Raw genomic sequence first — 26,345 nt, 5'->3', positions numbered from 1 at the left:
GTGCCCAAGCAGTTTGCAATGAAAGCAAACTGACTGTCCCAGAGAGCAGACTGAGATGATATGATCTCTGGACCCACATCTGAAACAGTGAATGTCGCTGGCGGGTTGTTTCTGGTTCTGCTATGGAGACCGAAAACGTCCTGAAGAAGACTGCCCTGATTTCTGAGGCTTACGTGATACCCCAGATGTACCCTGATCTGACCGACTACGCCTGCTCTGCTGTGGTGTAGCCTGAGGCTGCTGGATCTGCCCAGATGTCTGACCCGATTGTTTCCTTTTCCTGTCTAGAAACGCTCTCTGCTGCGCTGACTCAATCAATAGGGCTCTGTCTAAAGTCTCCAGATAGGATATGGTACCAAGACCGGCAAGTCTTACTTGCAAATGTCCATCCAGCCCCTGAATGAACTGCTGCATACGCGAACTGTCCTCAGCAACAAGCTCTGGACAAAATCTGGCCAATCTGTCAAACTTTGCATTATACTCAGTCACTGTCCGATTGTTCTGTCGCAGACTTAGGAAATCCTGCCGGCAAGCCATCTGATAAGCTCGTGGAAAGAAACGGCTCTCAAAAGCCTCTCTGAATCTGGCCCAAGTGATGTTCTGCTTGCCGATGATGGAACGCTGAGTAATCCACCAGGTGTCGGCCGCGTCCTGTAAATGAAAAGCAGCCAGCTCTGCTTTCTCCCACTCGGAGCAAGCCATATAGAAGAAGGTCCGCTCCATAGTCTCAATTCAAGACAGGGCCACACTCGGATCACGGTCTCCTCGGAAGAGTGTAAATTGACTCTTCATCGACTCTGCCAACGCTGGAATCCTGGCTCGTGCCGCAACCATGTCAGTGAGGTGTGTCAGAACAACTGTAGGAACTGGCGGAACCACTGGAGCTGGTGCTACAGGTTGTATCGCTGAATAGACCGGAGGAGGTACTCCCGGTGTTGCTGGGTAAACTGGAGTATATGCCGTCGGTGGCACTGTAGGGTGAACATAGGTGGCCACGACTGGAGGTACAGTAGGTAATGGTACCGGATGTGGAGCAGCCGGCATCCCTGATGCAGGTGCTGCTGGGTACACAGTATGTACTGGGGGCACAGGTGCCGCTAGTGTCGTGTGCACGGTAGGTCCAGGTGGCGGTGGTGCCGAGTACGCCATAGGCTGGGCTGGAGCCGGTGTCGGGTATGCCAATGGTACCCCCAGTGGTACCGAAAATACGGTAGGGGTGGATCCAATCGGTGTAGCTGAAGTAGGTACCTCTAAGGGAGCCATCGGGGTCTGAGAGCCCGACGCGCCCGCAGTACCCTGAGTCTGTCCCTGACTGACAGGCTCATCAACAGTAGGCATCTCTGGCATATCCAGAGATCCAGAGGTCCTCGTACGTGGTCGTCCAGCACCACGTCTCGCAGCTATTCGAGTAGATCTCCAAATATCTATTAAATTATATCACAGATATTACTACAAGTATAAATAATTACTAAATAACATCATACCTAATTGCTGTCTGGAGATGTTCCGTCGCTGTCCAGTCCCCAAATTGACCTCGGAATTTCGTACGAGAAAATCACCGGAAATCCATATAAATCCGAAACAGAAGTCCAAAACATATACGTAATGGAAAACCCGTGCAACCAAAATAACTACCCAGTTTGACTCGCAAACTTGGGCTAGCACAAAAAAAATATCCAAAATACTAAAAGCAGGTATCACACCCTGCTCTGATACCAATAAATTGGTATCAGATAAATCTCGAAAATCCACCACACAGAAATCAAACAAGTATCGCCAAACTTTGGCACTCTGATACCATATAAATTAGTATCAGGTTATCTCAAATATCCAAAATACGAAAACAAAGATCGTAAAACTTAAACTCTGATACCACTAAATTGTAACGCCTCGGAGGAGTCCCTGTCCGAAGAAATTTCGGTAGCATCTCCCCTGTACGGCGGACAATCTGAAACTTTCTACATCACCATATACCTCAGCCACATGCGATTGGAATAATAACAATAATAAACAAACAATAGCACAGACATCCACGCAGTTTATATCAATTTCAGCCTCTGGCTGACACAACCACGCAGTTTAATAGTAATGATAAGAAGACTAAAAATCCACCCTACTCAACTACACCCATAAAGCTCACAAATCACAATGAACTTACCTCTTCTGCCCTCTAGGCAGACATGTAGTAAAAACAAATCCAAATAAAAATCATCCACAAGTAAAACAAATCCATACAAGATCCAAAGTATCCAAAATGGAACAAGTCCAAACATAGTCTAAAAAAGAACACCAAAAGACAAATAACCATCCTCGTGGATTGCAGGGGACTAGCGACTGGAACTCTCTCCTGACAGCATCAACCTGAAATAGCAACGGAGGAGGGTGTGAGTCCAACACTCAGCAGGTACAACTGATATGCATAATAAAGAAGATAACAGGCAGCACTAATCATGCATACAGTCTCCTGATACAAGAAGGATAAATGCAACTGAAACAAAACAGGAGAAAACTGTACTAACCAGGACTAAGGTATAAGTACAACAGGGTCGTCAGGCCGAGAGTGTCATAATCCTGTATGCATGTCAATCATATGCATCCATACAAATGCAGCAAGTAAATGCAGTAAACACAAGCAATAAATGCGTCATGCATATGATGCCAATGTCATGGTCACCCCTGACGCCAGTCAGCCAACTCACACACAATGGTGAGTCCGAGTGGGTAAGGTTGTGACAACCGTGAACTCTGACATCACTACCCCTGATGAGTGATCGAGTGGACGGGATGCTGTCGGAGTATGCCTATCCTCCTACCCCAAACCATAAGTGGGGGAGCGCAATGCTCTCATCTCCCGGTACACGATGACGGGGAGGTATCTCTGCCGGCTACCACGCTGCGTCACACTACCCATGAGCAGACCAACGGAGCCAAACAGAGTCCAACCATCTGCCGGCTACAATGCTGCTACACTAAACTAGCGGAGCCAAACATAGCAGAACTGTCTGCCGGTTACCACGCTGAGTCACCAGACCAACAGAGCCAAACAACAGAACTGTCACACACCTGTCTGATCTACCACTAACCCATGAGTGGTGGTGTGTACGGATACATGTAACTGGCGGTGTGCTCAACAATAATGGAGCAGACTATCGCACAACATGCAATCATGCAAAATGATGCATGACACTAAACATGGCAATATCATGAATAGCATAGCAAGATCCATATATAAATATAAAATGTGTACCTCAGGACAATGTATCAAATGAAAGGTACACAGTGTTGGTTGCTACTCGGAAAACCTAGAGGTTCCACTGTACAAAAATTTTGTACAAAGGTCTGAACCTTTTCCTAGCTACCATGTGTTCTTTTAAATTAAATTTTGAATCGCCTGCGGAACTTAACACGTTTGATCCAAAACTTAATCTATTTGTTCTTTTAGGTTTTGACTTGGATCTCCTGCGGAACTTAACACGTTTGATCCAAATCACCTAAGTTATTAATTCCATTAAATATTAATTTCCAAAATTGGTTCCCAGTACTGACGTGGCGAGGCACATGACCTTCTTGGATATGGGAGCAACCACCACCGACTAGACAAAACCTTCTAAGGAAAGCTAATATTTAATTTCCTAAAATAACTTTAGGTCAACCGAAAAGAACAATCAAATCACAAGGAAAAGAAAAGAACACTATATCGAAAACAAATTCGAAACACTAGAATCGTATGTCTCTTGTATTTAGTATTATTTCCAAAAATAACTAGTATGATGCGAAAAGAAAAATTACTAGTTATACCTTTTAGAAAAACCTCTTGATCTTCTACCGTATTCCTCTTCTAACCTCGGACGTTGTGTGGGCAACGATCTTCCGAGATGAGAATCACCTAGGCACCTTCTTCCTTCTTCCTTCAAGTTTCGGCCAAGCTCAAGAACTTGCAAAGGATGAAGAATTTTCCACCAACCAAGCTCCAAGGGATGCATGCTTTCTCTCCTTCTTCTCCTTCCTTGATCCGGCCACATCCTCCAAGCTCCAAGAGATGATAGATTTCGGCCACAACAAGAGGAGAGAAGAGAAAGGGAAGGGTCGGCCACCACACCAAGGAAAAGAGGGAGGAAAATAGAATAGAGTCATTCCCTTGAAGCCTCCTCTACCCCCTCGTTTATAATCCTTGGTCTTGGCAAATAAGGAAAAATTTAATAAAAACTTCCTTAATTCTTTTGCCATTGAAAAGGAAAATTTATTTAATTAAAAATAATTTTTCTTTTCAATTTGTAATGGCCGGCCACCACATAAATTCTCCAAGCAAATAAAATTTTAAACAAAAATTAAAACTTCCTTATTTGCTTCCGGAAATTTATAAAAATTTCTCCAATAATTTTTATCCCTTCATAATTGGTTTATAAAAAGGAAATTTAATAAATTAAAATCTTTCTTTTAAACATGTGGATAAAAAGAAAGTTATCTCTATAAATTTAAAACTTTTTTAATCTACAAATAAGGAAAGATATCAAATCTTTTCTTAAGCTTTTGTAGAAACTTATAAAAGAGAATATTTAATTTTAAACTCTCTTTTAAATCATGAACATGGTTAAAAAGGAAAGTTTTCTTAAAATTTAAAATCCTCCTTTAATCAACAAATAAGGAAATATTTTTAAATTTTAAACTCTCTTTTAAACATGTAGATGATTTACAAATTAGGAAAGTTTTTACCAAAAATTAAAACCATCCTTTTAAACTACAAATAAGGAAAGAGATTAATCTCTTCTCTTAATCTTTTGTAGAAAGCTATAAAAGAAAATTTTTAATTTTTAAACTCTCTTTTAAAATCATGATATCCACATAAGAAATAATTTTAATAAAAATCCTTTTTAATATTCTAGTGGCCGGCCACCTAAGCTTGGGACCCAAGCTTTGGCCGGCCACCTACATTGCTCATCCACTTGGTCTTGGCCGGCCCTAGCTTGGGTTCCAAGCTAGCTTGGCCGGCCCCATTGGATGGGTAAGAAGGTGGGTATGCGGTGGGTATAAATCTCTATATACTAGAGGCTACGATAGGGACCGAGAGGAGGAATTGGTTTTAGTCTCCCGATAAAATTAAGCATCCCGTGCCAGAACACACAACTTAATTTTATCAATAATAATTCATTCCACTAGAGAACTATTATTGAACTACCGCACCAATCCCAAATTACATTTTGGGCTCCTTCTTATCATGAGTGTGTTAGTCTCCCTGTGTTTAAGATAACAAATGTCCACTAATTAAGTAAGTTACTGACAACTCACTTAATTAATATCTAGCTCCAAGAGTAGTACCACTCAACTTCATCGTCATGTCGGACTAAGTCCACCTGCAGGGTTTAACATGACAATCCTTATGAGCTCCTCTTGGGAACATTCTCAACCTAGATTACTAGGACACAGTTTCCTTCTATAATCAACAACACACGCTATAAGTGATATCATTTCCCAACTTATCGGGCTTATTGATTCATCGAACTAAATCTCACCCATTGATAAATTAAAGAAATAAATATCAAATATATGTGCTTGTTATTATATTAGGATTAAGAGCACACACTTCCATAATAACTGAGGTCTTTGTTCCTTTATAAAGTCAGTATAAAAGAAACGACCTCTAATGGTCCTACTCAATACACTCTTTGTGTACTAGTGTAATTATATAGTTAAGATAAACTAACACCTAATTACACTACTACCTTTCAATGGTTTGTTCCTTTCCATTATGGTCGTGAGCTACTGTTTATAATTTATAAGGTACTGATAACATGATCTCCTGTGTGTGACACCACACACCATGTTATCTACAATATAAATTAATTGAACAACTACATTTATCACAAATGTAGATATTTGACCAATGTGATTCTTATTTCTAGATAAATGTTTTATACCAAAAGCTAGGCTTTTAGTATACATTCTAACACACAGATCAGATAGGGTATCAAATAAACCCTAGGTCCTGAACATAATGTATAATATGGTTGTGTCACTACCTCTAAAAGTAGGTATGATCAGGTAAGTACTAACATGCAGTGCATAATAAGTAAACAAGCAAGCATGAATCAGATCATGTAGTGACCAACCGAAACAAATGGAAAACACAATCATTGCTATATGTTAAACACATTATTATGCATATCAAAAGACATAAGTCAAAGTACCCGCCTCCAATCGTAAAGTCCAATCTGGTCCAAATACGACTTCGAGATACTCGTCTCGCGTCAAAGTCCTGTGTGACCAATTGAATATATTTTTATTTAGCTACATTCTTATAAATAGCTAAATAAACTCTCTAACCCTAAATTAGGGCCAATCCCAAATCAACACATAAACCTAATTCAAACACATAAACAATTAGGTATGTACCAATTCCTACCTAAACCAATAAGTATCATAACCATTTTCCTTACCTAGATTCACAGCCACTAGTTTGTACTACAATCAAAGAATTGTTGGCTGAAATTGTTGTCGTTAAGGGCTGTTGACTGTTGGAATTTTCACTGTTCAGATCAGATGAAATCAAGATCGATAACTCATCAAGCAACAACCCTAATCAACTACCGAAGCTTACCTCAACACTGACCGCCAGAGCCCTAGTTCAGCGATGGCGAAGAGGACATTTGATCCAGCCTAGGGCACAACGCGATTGAAGTAGATCCGGTCAAGGCAGAGGCGCTGCTCGGGTTGAGTGACGACAGCGGCGTCGACAGGGAACAATGGCCACAGCCGATGCTAGGGCAGAGATGGAACAGCGGTGAACACAACTAGGGCACAGAAGCAAGGGAAGAGGATCGGCTCAGCGCTGCGGTGGTCGGCGCCAGGAATGAAGCTAGGCAGCTGCGGCAGTGGAAATTAGGGCAGAGGCAAAGGAGAAGAAGGCCGGCGCTGCTCGGCGTCGGCTGAGATGCAAGGGCACAGAGGCGATCGGCGCTGGGTCGGCACTGCTTCGTGCGGTGTCGGCTGTGGCGGTGGCTCGGGAAGGAAATGGAGGAGAGGCGAGGGGAAACCGCTTGGCGATTAGGGCTCGGAGGAGAAGGCGTCAGGCGAGGAAGGGTGCGGCTCGGGTGCGCGAGGGAGAGGAAAAGAAACGGTGAGGAAAAGGAAGAATAAAGAAAAAGAAAAAAAAGAAAAGAAAATATAAAAATAAACATTTCCTCGCTTAAAACGGGGTAGCCTAAACAGGTTTTTCCGGGCCCCGTTTTTATCCCCGTTAACTCATCCGTACGAGCTCGGAAAAATTCCCGAAAAATTTCCAAAAATTTCGGAAAATTCCCTTATTAATATTCGCCTATTTTCGATATTTTACAAAAATTCATCTCCACAATAATTCCCTAGCAATACCTAGAAGATAGTAAAAGAAATTAATTAAGACCATCTAAAGACCACAAACAATCATGAATTCAATCCCTACAATAATCAGTAGGTATGATGGTTTCAATCCAATTGAAAAACTAAGCAAGATGCGATCTCACAAGGTATTCACCTATCTAACTCTCACACTCAAACATGGATGGAAGTGGAGCTCAACTCAATATCACTCACAACATTTCACTACCATAAGCTTGCTTATTTTCTAATTCTCCACCACTATAAAACATAGCATACATGAATCAAAAGGATTTTATCAACAAGAATTGAAATGGAAACAAAAAGAACAATGAAAGTGAATGAAATAGCAAAAGAAAAGGCATCAATGAAGAGAATGAGAGTATGGAAGGAATTTACTTGATGAGTTGACCCATTTGATATAAAAAGAAATGAATACCATTTGTTTTATCAATACAAAAGACCAAGCCAAACTCTTCTTCAATTTGTTAGCTATCCAAGATTCTTGATACTCCATCTCCACACTTGATACTTTTGCTTTGCCACTTATTTTTTTCTTCACTTCAATTTCAACATTTAGGAGCTAAAATAATCTCACATCACCTTATGAGGAATAATTTCCTCCCCCACACTTAGAATATTGGTCGTCTCGGACAATGAAACTCAATTATGATTTCTAATAACTTGATACTCTTCTAGCCACTTTCCTTTCTTTCATCGTAACTATTTTGCTATACCATTGAAAATTTTCCATTGTTCCCTTGATATTCTATCAAGTTTCTTTGAAGTGTCCTCCAAGATGATCTTAGTTTGATGTGAATCTCTTAATTACAGAAGCTAAATGTTAATCAATTCAAAGAAAAAGTGAGGTATCAGATTCAATTCAACTATTTTACAATACATCTTCAATTAGAATTGCATAACCAGTTCTAGTTTCATGCATTCATGATTCACCTTCTCCTGGTAATGGAAGATCAAATTCTCTTCTTGGATTCCTTCTGTTTAGAAGCTTGTAATAGAAACTTAGCAACCTTTCAGTTTCTGATTGCAGACTTAAAGAGATATTTTGTTTCAACTTTAGATTTTTTTCCAACTTCCAGATCCACTTCTGCACTTAAGAATTCTAACTTGTGGAACACTTGGATAAGGAAGAATAACATTTTTCAATGAGAAAACAAGAAGTTTACTTGAGTTTATCAATAACCAGGAAACTAAACAAAGAGTTTGGCACACAACTAATCCAAACTGATACACAACTACCCTGCAACCAATCACTTAGATGAAGAATCCCAACAAATAGCAAAAGAATGAAAAAAAAAACCATGAAAGTGATTCATCTACTCAACAATTTTTTAACTCAGATTCAGCATCTTTCTCAATCCCAGCAACAGGAACTAAGCAGCAACTCAGAACCAGAATGAATTCTGCTTTCTGAATTCATATTCTGATCATTTTGCTATTCTGGTCTTTGTTAGCCGGGAAAAATCAACTCATCTTTGTATAGTTGAAAACCCGGAACTTGGTATCACAATCAACAACAATTTCAGAAATCATATTTGTTTATGGTTGTTGTCACTACCCTCCCTGCTCAAGGAAACAAAAGTGACCAACGGTGTGGAGCTCGATACAAAACTGGCACACACAAATCAGAAACCTGCAAAGAACTTGGCACTTGGTAAAAATCTAAAGTTCATCATTCATTTATCTATTAAAGATGTCTTCTTGTCACTCAGATGTAGGAGTTACTAAATGTACTAACTGTTGTATTTAGTTTCAGGAATCAGCTCTTTTCTGGAATTTTTAGCTTTTTTCCAGACTTAATTTTTAGACTTTAGAATCTAAGGTCATCTCATCCTATCTTAGAAGAATTTAGCTTGGCCAAGGTTCTCATTAAGTGCTACAACCTCAGGGTTTTCATTTAGATTCAGCAGTTTCCCCTCCTCTTGTTCCAACTCCAGACAATAAGTGACCTTATCACAAACATTAGGCTCCCTGACTAATAGATCGATTTCTCCAACAATAATAGCATTTCTGAAATTCATTCCTGCATTTCTGCATACCAACCCCAATTCTAGAATTCCAGAAATCAAATTCTAGAACCTAATAGCATGATTAAATCTGATCCTGACATAGCTCATAGTGCAATCCTGTTAGATTCAAAGAGCTGTGAATAATAATTAGCATGCAACTGACCCATCAAATTCAATTTCTTTTCATTTATATTCAACTATTATTTTTATCCACCTTTTCTTCTTCTCTATATTTCTCTCACGATTGTGTATCAAGATTAAAAGAATTCAAAATTTTCAACCCTTCCCTGTTTCAAAGTTCAGAATTCTTCAAGACCTTAAAGATTTGAAGTTGCAACATCTTAGGTGATTCAGCAATAGAATTAACTTGGAGTTTAGTAACTTGGCAATTTTCACACTGCAGTTTCAAGAATCAATTAGGCAGTTTCAAAAATCAACTCACTGGAGTTGCAAATTCTAAAAATACCACTGTATTCATCATTCTACTCCAAATTCTGCACTCCTTCCCCCACACTTGAAATATTGTCCATCTTAGTAATCTAACTCATCAAGAATTCAACCAAAACTCTCAATAAAAGAAGAATGACAAGCAAAGAAAATCAAGAATTAGAATGCTAGATAAGAATGGTTCAAGAAAATTGTGGAGAAAGAAATGAGAAATAATGAGGGAACAAGAATGAAAAATCTCCTTCATCTCCATACACACATATGCTATTGTGACTTTGAAGAGAAGTTAAGCAAGTTCTAGAGTTCAATTGTTATAAGTGCATATCACACAAAAATATAATAAAGTATATGCTTAAAGTGGTCCTCTCTAGGTAATTTTCATGCAACCAAGCTTAATCGATCAAAATGGAATCCACCACCACACTAACCAATAGCATGTAAATAAAGCATCCAATCATGTTAAATGACCTAAAATTGATGGCCAAACTTAAAGAACTTTTACCATTTTAAAAGTATTACTAGAAAATTTTCATGGAGAATTTTATTCAAAAAGGAAATGCTATGTAGACTACAAAATGCAAAGTATTAAGCAAAATGCAAATGTAAAGTATGAAAGTAAAAGAAAGTGTAAAGCAAAAAAGAAAAGCAAGGAGAAAAGCAAGGAACGAACTCCCCTTTATTCCCGGTGGTTGAAGAAGATTTAAAAGTAAAATCCATGCCGGTAATGGAATGGTCCTTCCCGGTGGTTGGAGTCGGCTAAGGAGCAAAATCCAAATTGGAAGTGGAATAATTGTAGTTGCAGTCAAGTCCACCTCATCCAACATTTTTCCTTTGAAAATTCTTCCTGGAGGTCGGAGGCGGTTTAGATGGAGCAACCATTTCGGAAGCCTATGGCGACCTAAAAAACCAAAGGAAGACAACACCTCTTGCAAGTATGGGAAAATATTAGTTTCTACATTATATGGTTCAAAAAATATATCACATCCAATAAAATCAATTAATGGTACCTTTATAAAATCTTCTAATGAATCACAAGAAATACTAACCTTGTCATGTTGAAAGGTACCTGAAGGTTCTAAAATGGTGACTGTGACCTCCTCATCATCAACTAATGACTCAGACTCTGGCTTTGGCTCAGGTGAATGTACAACCATAGGTAGTGATTCTTGGGGCTCTGCTTCCACAGCATAAGTCCGTACAATCTCATCATCAACATCTAGTTCAGATGATTCTTGGGGTATTGCTTCCATTGTGCAATCCCCTACACTTACATCATCATCCACATCAGTACCTGCATCATCAACAACATCTACAAAAATAGCATCAGTAGAGTCAGAAATTCTTACAACTACAACATCACAACAAGAAATATTAGAGGAGTCCTGTGGGGTAATGGAAAGGAGATCAGGTCTGTCGACATCTTCTCTTAAGGTAACAGGTTGCCCATTTCTAAATTGTTGAGGGTTGGCTACCATGGTTTCCAAAAGTTTCATAGCTTCATCAGGAGTCTTATCAATCAAGGGCCCTCCACTAGCTTTATCCACCATGTACAAATCAAACGGCGAAAGCCCATCATAAAAATGTAGGACAAGCATCTGATCACTGATTTGATGTTGAGGACAACTGGAGCAAAGTTCCTTGAATCTCTTCTAATATTCATGCAATGTCTCCTCCTCGAATTGTTGAATACCACGAATCTTTTTCCGCATAGCTATATAATCATTCTGAACTTCTTGTAGGCTTTGATATGCTGGATATGGCTCAGTAGACTGACTATGTGTAACCTCGTATCTGAAATTTGATTGATCCACAGGTGAGTAGTACCAATGTTCAGGCTGATAGAACCAAGTCTGAGGCTGATAGTACTGATAAAAGGGATCCATGGTCAAAGAAGTTTCCTGCTCTTACACTAAAACACTAGCAAATAAAATCAGAAGACACAGGAGCATATAATATCAAACACATGGATATATGAATATGAAAGCAATTGAAACAATTTTTTTTCAAATTTTTATGTAAAAAGAAAAAGAAACAATCCTAAGGTATCAAACACCGTTACATTCCCCGGCAACGACACCAATTTGATAGACCCTAATTTTGTCGTAAAATGGGTATCAAAAGAATTAAGTGACCGAATTCATTCTACACTAATGTAGCATAGAGATGACTCGGGTCATCTCCCAACGAATGTAATGATGATGGTATTTTAGGATTGATTTATTGGATATGGGGTTTTGGGTTTTTAAACTATAAATGCTAAAATACAAGTAATAAAAGATAGCCTATCTAAACTACTGATGGAATGAATTAAAGAAGAGCAAAGCAATTAAGAAAACTTGAGCACTTAATTAAAACCGATCTGACCTACTTGCATTCTAAACAAGCAGCAAACAAGAACAACAATCAAACACAAACAGGATCAAAGCATGGAGTAAGCAAAGTCACAAATGGCAAACATAAATCAAGATCATGTGATAGAATTAAACTGAACTCCTTCCACAACTGAACTAATGAAACTAATCAATACTTCTCAAATTAAACAGTGCTAACAAAATTGAATTGCTGTGAAGATGAACATATAAGAAGTAACAACAACTAGAAATTGAAACTAACTAAAGCTAATTCGGATCTATGAAATTAAATAGAAACAAGAACAAACATTCTCAGCTGGAAAAGAAGAGAACTGCATAAATTAAAGAGGAGGAAAGTGCTGAACTGAAGTGAGCTAGGGCATTCCCAAGCACTCACTGGATTGGACGAAGATGTCCTAATCTTGTAATCGATGATAAACTGATCAAAAGAACTTTGATCTAGCATATTCAAATGAATTGTGCAGAAATCAGGAATAAGCAAGAGAACACTCCCATCATCTGGATGTAGTCAGAACTTCACAAGAATAAGATCGCTGGCTCGAAGGCGGGAAAGAAATCAGCTGAAACCACCGAATTGCTCCACTTCTCCGTTCTTCTTCCTCTCAGAATTGCGGCAGGAAATGGGAATCAGATGGTCGACGTGGCATCGTTGGCTCGAAGATGGAAGATCACCGGAGGAAGGGAAATGCCCTTGACCTCTCTTGACCGCAGGCGATGGAATGGATCGAGGAAGAAGATCGCCGGAGTGAGCTTGCGCTCCCCTGTTTCTTGACGCAGACTGTAGCAATTGACGATCCCCCCAATGGCACTGTAGCTTCTCCCTTTTAAATCAGATTTGATATCTGAATGGACGGCTGAGATTTCTCATGATCGATCCAATGGTGGAAGTTGCTCAAAATATGATCCAAAAGCTTTGGATCTTGATCGATGGTCGTGATCTACTTCCTCTTAGCTCGGATGAACCAGATCCTTGACAGATGGCTCAGATCCCTCTTAATCTTGAATGAACGGTCTATATTACTTCAGAGCTTGATCTCTTCAATTAGCCCTAGATTTGAGCCCAAATTTGGTCTGATCTGATCTAATCCTTTGCCCCTTCGATCACCTACAAGACCACATTCAAATGATTAACCATAATTCCACAAATAGATGATATATTGCATCAAAGATCAAAATCAATTCATACTCTTAACATGTTATATAAATGTGGATTTAAACACACAATCAACTCAAAAGCATGAGTTTAGGATCCTAAACAATGTGATAAAATGATGGTTATCAATAACCAAAAGAGCATCCATGGTTACCCGATTAAATTGTTATAAATATTCCTTTAGAGGTCCTTTGTACTTTTTCTTGAGAGCAAACAGATCATGTAGAGTTGTTTGATACCTCCGACTGGTGGCAAAGTGTTGCATGAAAACAGTCTTGAATTCCTAAAAGGTTTGAATGGAGGAAGCGGGAAGACGATTGAACCACTTTTGTGCCAAGCTCGAGAGGGGCATCAACAAAACTTGACACTTGATGTCATATGTATACTGATATAATAGAGAAGCATTTTCAAATTTGCATATGTGATATTTGGGGGCAATTGTTCCATTGTATTCCCCAATCTAGAGCGCTCGAAAATGTTATGATATCTTATCTCGAAAGATGCTTCTTGAAAATGGAGGGCCTTAGGAGCCCTTCCTCTGCCATATGTGGGAGCTTTTCCCCTCAAAGGGTTTCGATTGGGGTCTCTCTTGAAGATTCCAAGGATGGTGCCTGCATAGCTGATGTCCTAATTAAAGTGGGGATCGTAACTATAAGCGTCTCGGTTGGTCAAGTCTACCTTTGATGAGGTACTTGTGGTGCTTTAATCGATCGAGGCAGTATCTCGAATGATGGAGGGTTGGGTACTAGCGGTGCCAACTAGGATTGTCACTACAACACCGCCTATTGTGTGGTAACAACCAACTTATTAAAATCATATATTGCCATGGCGACAACGTTGGGTGTTCCGGTGTCATCCATCTCAACTTCTTAGTTTAAGTCTTAACTCAATTTTCCCACAGACGACGCCAATTTGATCTAGTCTAAGACCGCCGATGAGTGAGCCACCGATGAGTTGGCATGGATGTTGACTTTGTCATCGATCACCGGGCATAGCAAGGACTTGTAGGGAAATTCACTGGAGCCTGGAGAGGGGTAAACAAGAAGGAGAGGGTTGATGGCCGGGGTTCCCAAGCGCAGCCACTCTGATATTCAAGTCAGTCTCTGGCAGGGGAGGATGAAGAGGAAGAAGAAAAATAGTGAATTAGGGTGTCTGGGAGTTTAGATGTGTATGCGCTTACCTGTGCATATGATAGCAAGCGATCTTTTATAGGGATGTAATTGTGTTGTCACGTTCTCCACTTGTTCCAAGATTCGCGCTTACGTTAGCCATGTTTCCTGCAATAAATAACTACGTTTCCCACATTCTTTGAAAGAAATGACTACATTGTTAGTGTCTTGGGCAACAGTGTCATGCCTCGTTTGCAGAGTTGAGAATGGTACAGATGCGGAGATTGTACGGAGCCAGGGATTATCCAGAGTTGGGAACATCATGGAGTCAGGGATGATCCAAGGTTAGGAACGGCATGGAGTTGGGGAACAACTTTCTATTGACTTGAAGCCAATGACGATGCAGAACTAGGAGCGACGCCAAGTCTGGAACGACCTGGAGCCGACTATGACGCCTAGTCAGTGATGACATAGATCCAACGGTGGCGCTAAGCCATGGATGGCTTAGAACCAACTGTGGCGTCGAGTTAGGGACATCCCAGAGTTGGGCGCTTCACGGAGTCGGGAAGCAACCCTTTGTTGACACTAACCACCACCTCAATAGGACTATCAACTTCCTCTTAGCCATGTGACACATTCTAATTGCCTCCTATATCATCCATTATGTTAACTCATTTTAAGGGAACTCGGATTATTAAGCCTTTGATTTACAGTTTTCTTCAATTAAGATGTGTTATGGCCATGTGTTATTGAAGTATTTGTGTTCACTAATATAACATTTCATGCAATGACTTAAAAGAGAACAACATAAACATTGTCAAAAAAGAGCTACTGTAATATTAACAACTATAACACCGCTAAGGAATCTAACATGATATCTCAACGTTTAAATTGCATCTCAAATAGAATAATTATCATAGTATCTCAAGTGCAATTAAAATATGATATCTAAAACAAAATAACTCACATAGTATTTCAAACAAGAATAACTATCTCCTCTATATTAAGTTTCATGTGAATTTGCATTACATTAAACCATATATTTTTCACTGAGAATTTCTTTGAGTAACTGATTTTTTATATAGAATTTAGTTAAAAGTTAAAAGTTTAATATGTTCTCAAAACAAGTATCAACAACTTTTTGAAATATAAAAAGGAGTATCAACTTTCACATAATGTGATTCGGTTGAGATCAGATGATGAGCTGACTTCTTGAAGACTAGACAAGTTACCGCAAGTAGATCGGAGGAGGGTCAGATTGCTTCTTGCTCTTGATCAGGTTAGCTCTTCTCGGATCAATAGCTAATTGGGTCGTGTATTGATCGGGTAAATTAGAGGTTGTCAATTGTTGATCTAGTGTGAAAATTGGTGGAATTATAAATATCGGAGTTGAATCGAGAGTTTTTCCGAGGTTGACAAGCGAGCAAGACTATTGTGACCACAAAGCTAAAGTTAGAAGGGGGCCGAGACAGAGCTCAACGAAACCCCTCGGATGCTCCACATCATAATGCATTTTGATTTTTAGAAACAAAACAAGGGAATCCAAAGCTATAGAAGTGATTCTTCTTTTATATTAATTAGCAGTACAATTAATGATAGATCAATCATTAGTAAGAAGCACCCACAATCTGTGGGGATAGACATAACCCATTGCAACTGTACCTCCACAGTCTTCTTGTAGCCAGCTAGCTAGCTAGCTAGCTAGACATCAGTAATCCATGATTCATGGAGAAAGAAAGAAAGATCATGTTCATCATAATCCAACCCATTCCTTGTTTGCCAAGTTTCAGATAATTTATCAATCAACTCCATGACTCCTTCCTCCCAATTATCCTCATCCTTAAATTCTCATTACTGCCATAATTAATTACTTAACTTACCAGATCAACGTAATAATTAATGGCATAGTTAAAGATTATCTGATAGAGTTAGTACACAAGGCCCACAAGCTGCTGCTTTCTTTGTCATACGTTATAATAATGGTGTTTGGTGAAGAATCATGAGCCCTTGCTTGGGAGTTAGGGTTGCAGGTGTTGGACCCAGCCAGCCTTAGGAGATCATTTTGTCAACTCCCTGATCACTTCTTGCATGGACTAGTTCGCACGCCATCATGCATGCAACTCATGCATTGCTTTACATATATCTTTCTCTTCAAGATTTTGTGAACTCATCCATCGAGATCGATCGATGTTAAGCATGAAACATATATTTGTCACTTGACTCGGTTTTTAAATTTTCTATAGGAAACTGCCAGGAAATTTAAGAGCTGAAATTAATGCTTCGTTCAAACATTGATTTCTTCATTCACTTTCCTCTCTGTTCGCTCCTCTTTATAAAGCCTTCCTCCGTGTCTCTGTTCTTCCAACCAAACTTGCTTCCGTTCATGGAAGAGGAAGAAGAAGAAGAAGAAGAATGCAACACGAGGCTCGCGCTTGGGATCGGAGACTATGGATTGAAGAGTAATGCTAGAGATTCTACCAGTACGCTTCATTTTGATGCTCTGTTTCCGATTCAATTTAAAGAAGAACAGGAAGAGTTGGATGAAGGTGTCAGTGGAAAGGAAACCAGCAACTGCAGCAGTGAGAGACATTCAGTCGGCGCGAGGAAGAAGCTTAAGCTCACAAGGGAGCAAGTCATGCTGCTCGAAGAAAGCTTTAGCCAGCACAGCACTCTCAATACGGTAATTAATTAATTAAATTAAATCTCTTAAGAATTGAATGCGTTTTTTAATGTGTTGAAAAGAATTGAAGAAAAAGATCGTTGAAATTATTGCAGAAGCAAAAGCAGGAACTGGGCGAGCGGCTGGGCATTCAGCCGCGGCAAGTGGAGGTGTGGTTTCAGAACAGGAGAGCGAGGACGAAGACGAAGCGGATGGAGGTGGATTACGAGTACTTGAAGAGGAGCTGCGAGATGCTGAACGAGGAGAACCGGAGGTTGAAGAAGGAGCTGATGCAGCTGGTGAAGTCGACGACGATGACCGTGTCGGTGTGTTCGTCGTGTGAGAGGATGGCCGGCGCCAGGAAAAGCGTGGTGGTGGATGGCCTGATTCTCCGCCGGCGAACTTAACTGACGACTATATAATTTAATATTTTTAATTATTATCTGTTGGAATTATATATAAGCAAAAATAAATATTAATTAGTGTGTGTGTGTTTAATTGAAATTATGTAGATATAATGATTTTTTTTATATATAAAATAAATCAAAACAACACTTCTAATAGATTTTGTATCTTAATTTTTTTATTTTCATACCTAAAAACATAAAGTGAAAGTACTCTAACTTAATTAAAATTATTACACATAAAAACTATTATATACACTACTGTTTATTAATATAATTAAATTGTTCAAACTCAAATAAAGTGTGCTCTCATAGTATTGTATTGTATAATAATTTTAATTAAGTTTGAATTAATTTAATTTAAAATAATACAGCAATGATATATGGTAATAAAGGTGATAATTCTTGGATCACTTTTTGTGGTTCAGGGGATGTGTCATTCGTATTTGCTGTCGGATCGTGGTCGCGATCCTTCCACAAATGGTTGCGATCCCTTTCTGGGTTTATCGTCCCCACCAGATTATAGTTTTTGTTCGGAGCGGGCGGCCAGAGGCCATTCGGAGGACACCCTCGCTCGGCGCCCAATAACCTAGCCACTTATCTACCACCGGAGGCCTCCGAGCGACTTCCGGCCGTCCACTCCGAACAAAAATTATAACCTGATGGGGACAGTGAACACAGGAAGGGATCGCAACAATTTACGGTCGGATCATGACCATGATCTAATCACAAATACGAGTGATACATCCTCTGGACCACAAAAATATGATCCAGGAGATCGTGCTCCTAAGATCATTCCATATAATTTAGATGGTCTCTAATGTACTACCCCCTGTTAGGGCAATATAGCAATGATATACTTAGCTATGTAAATTAGTTGCTACCGTGTTCTGGAATAAAAATATTTTTTAAATGAAAAATACATTAAGGAGTTAAATTTTTTTTTTAAAAGAAAAAGATAATCTTTTTTACTTAAACTAAATGGCAGCCTTTTAAATTTTACCACAAATGATAAAAAAAAGTCATATATTTCTATAATTTATTAACTAAATACTAACACTGTGTTTCGTATTCTTCTTAAATAATTAAGGGAATATTTGGGATTTCAAAATATTTAAGGGGCAATTGTGTAACTCAAAATATATGAAAACGCCTTGCCATCAATTTTTTAAATTGGCATGGAATTTTTTAATTTTTGCAGGCTAATTCTAATCCATTTTCAATTTTCACAGACTAATTCTAAAATTGATGATAGGAATTTTTATCAATCATTAAAATAAATTAGAAAAAACTCGCCATCAATCTAATATTTTTATATTAATTATTTATAAAAAAATTATCTATTAATTTGTTAAAACTCAATTCGATTCTTACATATTTAAGAAATTTAAAAAAAAAAAAAACATCCACCCGCACCATCAGGAGCAACGCCTTGCCATCAACGCCAAAGCAAGTGCACGTAAAATCACGGCGTTATCGCCATCCGTACAATTAATTTGTATTGTTATCGCTTTTACTAAATTTATTAGACTTGAATATCCCATCGACTAAGTAAGCCACGTGCCCTTATGGACTGTGTCTTTGATAGGTTGATTCGGCGGTCAAAGATTTTAGTCAACGTTGACATGGACAAAAATGATACGTAAGATTTGACTTATAATCATTTTAATTTGGAGGTAGATTTTTGTCGTACGATATGTTCACGTAGATGATACGTATGCACTTAATTCCACCGAGGATTCTTCGCCCTCGTTGACTTGAGTGTCTGATTGCTTCCTTAATTGAATCACGAGTCAACGGTCAATGTCCCAAACTCAATATATAATTGCACATTAATTAAAATAAGACTATAAAATTATACATGCTCAGGGTTAAAAATTATCGAACACTTTTAATTTGATACTTAGAAATAATTCGTTCCAACTAGGAGTTTAACATTTTAATAAAAATTAAATAAATCAAAGTAATAAAATATAAATTAATTTATTAGAACTTTTACTTATCCCTATCTCCACCTTAATAACATTTAAAACAACTTTGTTCAAAATTATACCATTTTAGAACAACTTTAACTGAAACTATACCATATTAGAGATAAATTATTCCAAGAAAGTGAACAGTTTGAGTCAAAATTACTCTAAAATAAAGTACAAACATATATTTCAGATATTAAATAATAAGTAAAATATTATTTTAAGAAATGAGGATCTTGCAGCCGTTTCCTTTATCTGGTGCTCCAACAACCACACCCGAAGTCTAATCATCATATAAAAACTTATGAGTCTCTCCACAAGCATTCAAATCAAAACATGAAACACACCACAAATTTCTAAACGTGAAAACTTATTCTGATTACAAGGTGACCTACTCGGAGGAAGTGAAAATGTGATGTGAATTATATTTTCTCTGTTGAATGTCACCGGCTGAGTAGAGTAGGCGCCGGTGACTCTGTTGCACTTCCATGCGTCGCAGCCTGCACATACTAAGATTCATTGATGATCCATAGGCTTAGCAACATAATGGAAAAGGAAGTACTCGAACATTACTCACGATGTTACAGATTTTATCTAACAAAAGGAAGACCAGATGGAACTCTTCTTGCATATTCTACGTACTGTGAACCAAAAAATTGCCTCAAGAAAAATTCTTCATATCTGCTCGTCGTTAAGGACTACTTGCCTTCTGAATAGTAGTTATCCAAGCAAAAATTATGCAGATCCATTGAATAATAGAAGCATAGAAATAAGCAAAGAATACAAAATAGTACTTTCACAAATAGGATACGGTATTCGCGTCGAGAAAAATCGCCAAAGGACAGTTATGAAACCGATGGTGGAGACTGGATTGCAGAGCATAACCTGTGTTCCAGCTGCCCAAATGAAGAATCCAGAGTAGCCAGGGTGGCGGATAAATCTGTTACTCAGGTATAGTGAAGATATAAGTAAATCATAGTTACTGGCTTTGATAACATGGGAAAATGGATGTAAGCAAGAGAAGCTATAGGGAAAATATGTTCTTGAAGAATGAACATTACTACATTATAGATCAATTTCCAGGGCTTTCAACTGATGACTTATTTTCTTTTAGGGCAAGTGATCAATGACCCTTGGTGTGTTTGGTTCAAGTCATCATGTATAACACAAGTAATCACATAACCAAGGTTATGGGAAATAAAAACATAACCTAATGTTATTTGATTCAAACTAGGTAATGTAATGAAAACTTATTTGTTTGAAGGTTTTAATGTATAACCTAATTTAATATTTTATTATTATTTTTTTTTAACTTTACAATTTTCTCCTTTTTACATTTTTTTATTTTTGTTTTTTTAGTTTACGTTTTTTTATTTATTTACATTTTTCCTTTTTTTCCTTTTTTTTGTTTTTGTTTTTGAAGTTCGTTTTGTTTAAGTTTACGTATTTTTTAAAATTTACGTTTTTCTTTTTTTTTTTTGAAATTTACATTTTTCCCTTTTTTATTATTATTATTATTATTATTATTTTAAGTTTACGTTATAAAAAATTTTAGAGATATTTTAGATTAAAAAATTTCGTTAACCCCGAAATCAAGAAAACCCTTACTTTTCTGAAATTTTCTGACTCCGGATTGCATGCCCCTTTTACTGATGTGTCGAGCATGGATTATTAATCGGGAATCGTCGATTACCTAAATCAAACAGGGTTTTCGTTGATAATCTTGTATGGATAACCAAGGTTATCAAGGATAGCCCTCAACCAAACGCACTCTTAGGGTGTGTTTGGTTTAAGTTATCACATATAACCTTAGTTATGTGATTACCTAGTAATCATATAACCAAAATTATGAGGAATGAAACATAACCAGAGAATGTTTAGTTCAATTTAGATAATGCAATAAAACCTCATTTATTTGGAGGTTTTACACATAACCTAGTGTAATATTTTACTGTACTATCCTTGGTTTAATAATGATAATATTATTATTATTAATAGTGATATATTTATAAATAAATAAAATTAGATAAATTTTTTTATTATTTTAGAATTGTTTAAGATAATTTTATTGGGTTTAGAATATATCTATCTAATTTATTCCAACTATAGCTAGGAGTTGATTGATTTAATTAACTATGATCAAAAATAAAAACAAAAACAAAACACCATCGATCATCTTCCTCTTCTCCGTTGTTGCCGCCCATTTGCCACTGCCACCCGTCGCTGCTTGCCACTCACTGCTCACTATTGCTTGCTGCTTGCCACCCGCTGTCCACCGCCGCTGCCACCTCCGGGCGCCGCACTGCCGCCCGCCCACCGTTGTCGCCCGCCCGCCCGCTCGCCCGCCGCTGCCGCTCACAGCCGCCGGCTACTACAGCCCACTACAGTTGCTGCCACTTCCGCCGCCCGCCGCCCAACGCTCACTGCCGCCACCTCTGGCCACCACAAAGCTTCAAGGTGATTTGGCTTCACAGAGATCTGCACGTATGAAGGAATGCAACGTTGTTGCCTGCCGCACCACCCCGTTGTCGATCCGACACCACCTACCGCCCACTGTCGTCAGCTGTCGCCCACTCTTGCCACCCGCCACTGCCACCTCCGGCCACCGCTCCACTGCACGCCACATGAAGCTTTGCAACGAACCTCATGTTGCGCTTCGATCCTTCCGTGGGTAATTTCGGGAAAAAAATTGCTTAACCTCCGGAATCGAGCAAAAACGTTAGGTGACCCCCTGGTTTTCTAATTCTGGGTTCGATGCCGAGATTAATGATGCTTGCTGATGTTTCAGAATCGAGAAAAACTTTGGAATCTAAAAAAACCTTGAACCAAACACAGTTATCCTGGATTACCATAGACGGATAACCTTGATTATCTATGATATCCCTGAACCAAACATGCCCTTAGAAGAATAGCAATCCAAGATAAGTCAAGAAATTAATGCCCAAGATGTGAGACTATGAGTTGACCCTTTGAGGAGATTCGGATAACCAAATGGGGAAAATGATTAGTCATCTAAACCATAATTGAGCATTTGCAAAGATATCTCCGGCTGTTTGCTTTAATTAGATGAACTCAATATTAAATCAAAGACACCTAGTTTGCTTGATTAGATAAGACAATTTTATCAATAAATGAATAGTTGCAATGGAAGGGCATTATTTTATGTAAATGAACAACCGTGTCTTAAGGATTGATGAGAAGTCTAGGTAGTGTAATTCTAAACACAAGGGATGTTCTCATTTTATTACTTGTGACAACATTGCATAGAACTCAGTGGAGGTTAAAATTGACGTGATTTACCCATGATAATGATAAATAATGTCTTTCAAATTAAGAATTAATATGTAGGAAGAACAAATTGTAAGAAGTTTCAAACTAGCACAGTATTCTATTACCCGAATATTTTTTTTAAAATAAATTGCACTTCCATATCCTTTCAGCTTTAGTTATCAAGTTGTCCTACACCTGTTCAGGATCATATATCAAAAGTCTGTTATATGCATAACTCATTTCTTATTCATAAAAAAATATTAAAAGTCGTACCAGTTAATCAATAGAATGATAAATATATTGTTGCTTGAGCCAACTACAACAAAGAGTATATTCTCTAATTTTGGTGCTAAAATTAGATATAACAAAGTGCAGCCTCAAATAACAAGAAGCCATCATAATTTCCAGTCTAATTACCTGTAAATACCATGAGTAATCAATTCATGGTCATCTTCATGATTTCTTCTAATCATATGTGTGAAAGACTGGCCAGCAGTAAGAACAGCAGCTTTACGAATAAACTCTCCAAATAGTACCATCAAAAGTCCAATACTACTAACCCACCAATGCTCTTTCAGACTTGGAAAAAAGAGAGACTCTATAGCATATTCCAGCAGTGCACAAGTCATCGCAATTACATAATTCTTGCTAATCAAAAGGGCTTCACAATAAGCATATTAATGAGTTAATCTCTCAGAATGAATTTGAAAGAAAATCACAAGAATAACAACATTTAGTACTTTCAATTTCATGAAGCATAGATGAGCATACACAGAGACCCATAGGGGTACAATATGAAGAGAAAAAAAGAGGATTATTGCAGCACAAGCAAAATATCTTGGATAATGGAATTATCAAACAAGATAGCAAGTTCCAGAACTTAAGAAGCACAGATGCCTTACAAGATTATGTGCTCACATCCTTCATAAATATATTACAAATCTCAATCATTATCACTTGAATGAAAAGCCAGCAAGAGTAAGAAACAATTCATGGATTATAGATGTCTGTAATTTGAACAAGAAAAAAATTATAATAAAAGAGGGTCACTTCTTGCAATGGAAAATTCTACGGCATCATTAAACCCAGAAACCAATAAAGTGAAATACCAAAAAAACAGAAAAAAAAAAGGAAGAAGCCCCAACAATTCAAGTCAAAATTATGTTAAATCTCATGCATTTATCCCTAGACAACCATATGTAAATCCAAACATATATACCAAACTGGAAATTGTTTATTGCAACAAGAAAAAACTTTTTACTGCCCAGCAATTCTTAGATACAAAGATGTATTCCTCCAATAACAAGCGCAAAAACTAACAACTCAGATGTATACACAGTGAGAGAAAAAGAGAAAGAATAGAGCACTCACAGCTGAGGGTGACATTGGACCGGCCGTGGAAGAAGATAGCAAGTATGTACTCAGAGGAGTGGAAAAAGATGACAGCAACAAGGAACCCCAATACCTGCCAGGAAGCTGTGCTGGTCATCGGAGCTGCCAACATTAAATCGTGCACCAAGGCTCTGATATTCGGAACTCCTCCGATTAGATGCAGCATCAGGAAAACGATTACATGGCTAGGGTTACTTTACCCTCGGCTTCCATGTTTCTATATCTACATATACATGTAAGGCAATCTCAGAATAAAGACGAAGCAAGGAAATTTCTTGAAATGATCTAACAATTCGGAACTGTTCACATAAACACATTCAAGACATAAATCACACAATTTGACTCGACAAAGTATTACCTCAAACAATTGGAATAAAATTGGGAGAAAGGAGAACACTTAAAGGCTTAAGTTTTACTTGCTATTCAGTTCCACCCTTCTGTAGGTTCAAGTGATGAATGCTTCTGGGACCAAAATGGAGAAACACAGCGAATGGACGAAGAACAATTGATGAGGCAACTCTATTTAGTCTCAAGCCAAGAAAACAAACACCACAGATCGTCCAGCAACTCTGCTCGTATGAGCTTCACATGCACTCGCTTCGCGCTGGTTAACTCCTTGTTGGATCGAAGCTGCGCTTCACACCATGACCAACCAAAACAACAGCGGAAGCTTTCAACAATTGGCCGAGCAAGTCGCGCTGCCTCGCCGGTGGATGAAGAAACAGAGCGGTGCTTATGAAGGCAGCGGCGGCGGCGGCCAGAGCACACAACGAACACGAAGAGATGAGGGATTGTAGACGCAGGGTAGGTCATTACGTCAACATTCGGGAAATGGCGAAGGACCAGATTCACCTGGTCCGCCACCTGACCGGCCTAACCTAACCGAATCAACGAACTCAAACAACCCGAGCAGCCCCCTTCAATTTGATAGACTCCAACTTAAAAGCAATTTACTGAGCGTGAGCCAGTTTGACTATCCCTTTCATATACCTAAATTTCAAAATATCCCAATTCCAAAACATATTCCCAAAATATTTTCCTCGTTCGCTCAAAACTATAAACAGAACTAACTTTGAATAAAAATCAACATTGATCCTATCCGGAAATGAAGTCAAATGGATCGTCGAATAAAGTTGCAAAAATATTGATCGAAATATGATATTTCGGAGGGGTATACTAAATTAGTTTCTATATTGACTAAGTCATCAGAAATCCTCTGGTCAATATTATCTGCAGCCAGTGACCGAGTTGTCCCCGCCCCTGAAACTCTGAGACTCGAGTCAAATCTAACGAATATATGAGTAACAAGCTAATAATATAATAATGAAATAAATGAGAGACTAGTATGAAAAACGTACCTTGGCCCAGGTCGCGCCCTCGGATGGAACGTTACTTGAGTTGTTGTGCCCTCGGTCCCTGGAACCCGAGACTCGATGCAGATCCAACGAATATATGAGTAACAGGCTAATAATATAATAATGAAATAAATGAGGGGCGAGTATGGAAAACGTACCCTGACCTAGGGGGCCCTCGAATGGGATGTTGCTCGAGTTGTTGTGATCCGGAAGAGCAGATGACGCCGAGCTGAAGAGCTGGATCTAACGACGAGGAGTCAGACGCGGTGGCACAAAACCTAATGCGACCTTGGCACGCAACTTGAGTTATAACATCGCCGCACAGACCGAAATAAAATATCAGCTCGTAGGCCGGGATATGAAATCGGCAGGCAGACCGAGATACAATGGACACACCCAAATAAGACAATGAGGTGAGGATAGGAATGTAGCCTCGACTCAAAGGCTGAAACTCAACAAAGACGGAACATGATCAGATCGGCGTATATTGGCGACGAGGATCCGAAGGCCCGACCCCCATTGAAGGCATACGACAATGCAGACGGCCCGGAGGTGGAATAAAATGAGGCGATAAGAGAGGCAGCGCTTGGCTGTCCGACGGTCTGAAGGATGACGATCGGTGGTTGTGGGCGCCGATGTGCCAAGGAAGAGGAAAGCGACAGGCATGGCAGCGGCTTGACTCGCGGCAGCGGCCGGTGGAGGCCAGCGCAGTGGAGGAGATGACGAAGGGCGGTGTCAACGCTATTGAGGACGTGCGAGGGAGGGGACAAGGAAGAGGAAAGCGGTGGCGTGCAAAGAGGGAGAAGAGGGGGTGGCTCGGCTGCAGCTGCG

At 38.8% G+C, this 26,345-nt stretch overlaps 2 protein-coding genes across 5 annotated transcripts in view; one reads left to right on the top strand and one right to left on the bottom strand.

Annotated features, from left to right (window-relative positions):
• LOC122029532 (homeobox-leucine zipper protein HAT22-like) overlaps positions 1 to 17,681 on the top strand; it is a 43,454-nt gene extending 25,773 nt beyond the window's left edge. Inside the window, exons 2-3 of one of the 2 annotated variants that reach the window (XM_042588557.1) lie at positions 16,800 to 17,141; positions 17,237 to 17,681. In XM_042588557.1, coding sequence (XP_042444491.1) covers positions 16,845 to 17,141; positions 17,237 to 17,527 — 588 coding nt within the window. In that variant the 5' untranslated portion in view covers positions 16,800 to 16,844 and the 3' untranslated portion in view covers positions 17,528 to 17,681. Of the gene's footprint in view, positions 1 to 16,704; positions 17,142 to 17,236 lie in introns of both variants that reach the window. The other variant, XM_042588556.1, reaches the window with a different exon arrangement.
• Positions 17,682 to 19,699: 2,018 nt separating this feature from the next.
• On the bottom strand, positions 19,700 to 25,048 carry LOC122029576 (probable protein-S-isoprenylcysteine O-methyltransferase). Of its 3 annotated transcripts, none has more exons than XM_042588626.1 (6): positions 24,518 to 25,048; positions 24,139 to 24,382; positions 23,185 to 23,428; positions 20,309 to 20,437; positions 20,075 to 20,178; positions 19,700 to 20,006 (listed from the first exon to the last, which is right to left on the bottom strand). In XM_042588626.1, the coding sequence occupies exons 2-5, from the start codon at positions 24,323 to 24,325 to the stop codon at positions 20,088 to 20,090; spliced, it is 651 nt and encodes a 216-aa protein (XP_042444560.1). In that variant the 5' UTR covers positions 24,326 to 24,382; positions 24,518 to 25,048; the 3' UTR covers positions 19,700 to 20,006; positions 20,075 to 20,087. The 3 variants fall into 3 exon arrangements, with proteins under 3 accessions (XP_042444560.1, XP_042444559.1, XP_042444558.1); XM_042588625.1 differs by having other exon boundaries at positions 19,700 to 19,997; positions 24,576 to 25,047; XM_042588624.1 differs by having other exon boundaries at positions 19,700 to 19,997; positions 24,518 to 25,046.
• Between the last annotated feature and the right edge of the window lie 1,297 nt (positions 25,049 to 26,345).

The sequence above is a fragment of the Zingiber officinale genome, chromosome 10B (genome assembly GCF_018446385.1).
Source record: "Zingiber officinale cultivar Zhangliang chromosome 10B, Zo_v1.1, whole genome shotgun sequence".
NCBI lineage: Eukaryota > Viridiplantae > Streptophyta > Magnoliopsida > Zingiberales > Zingiberaceae > Zingiber > Zingiber officinale.
This window is presented reverse-complemented; position numbering and strand designations above follow the sequence as displayed.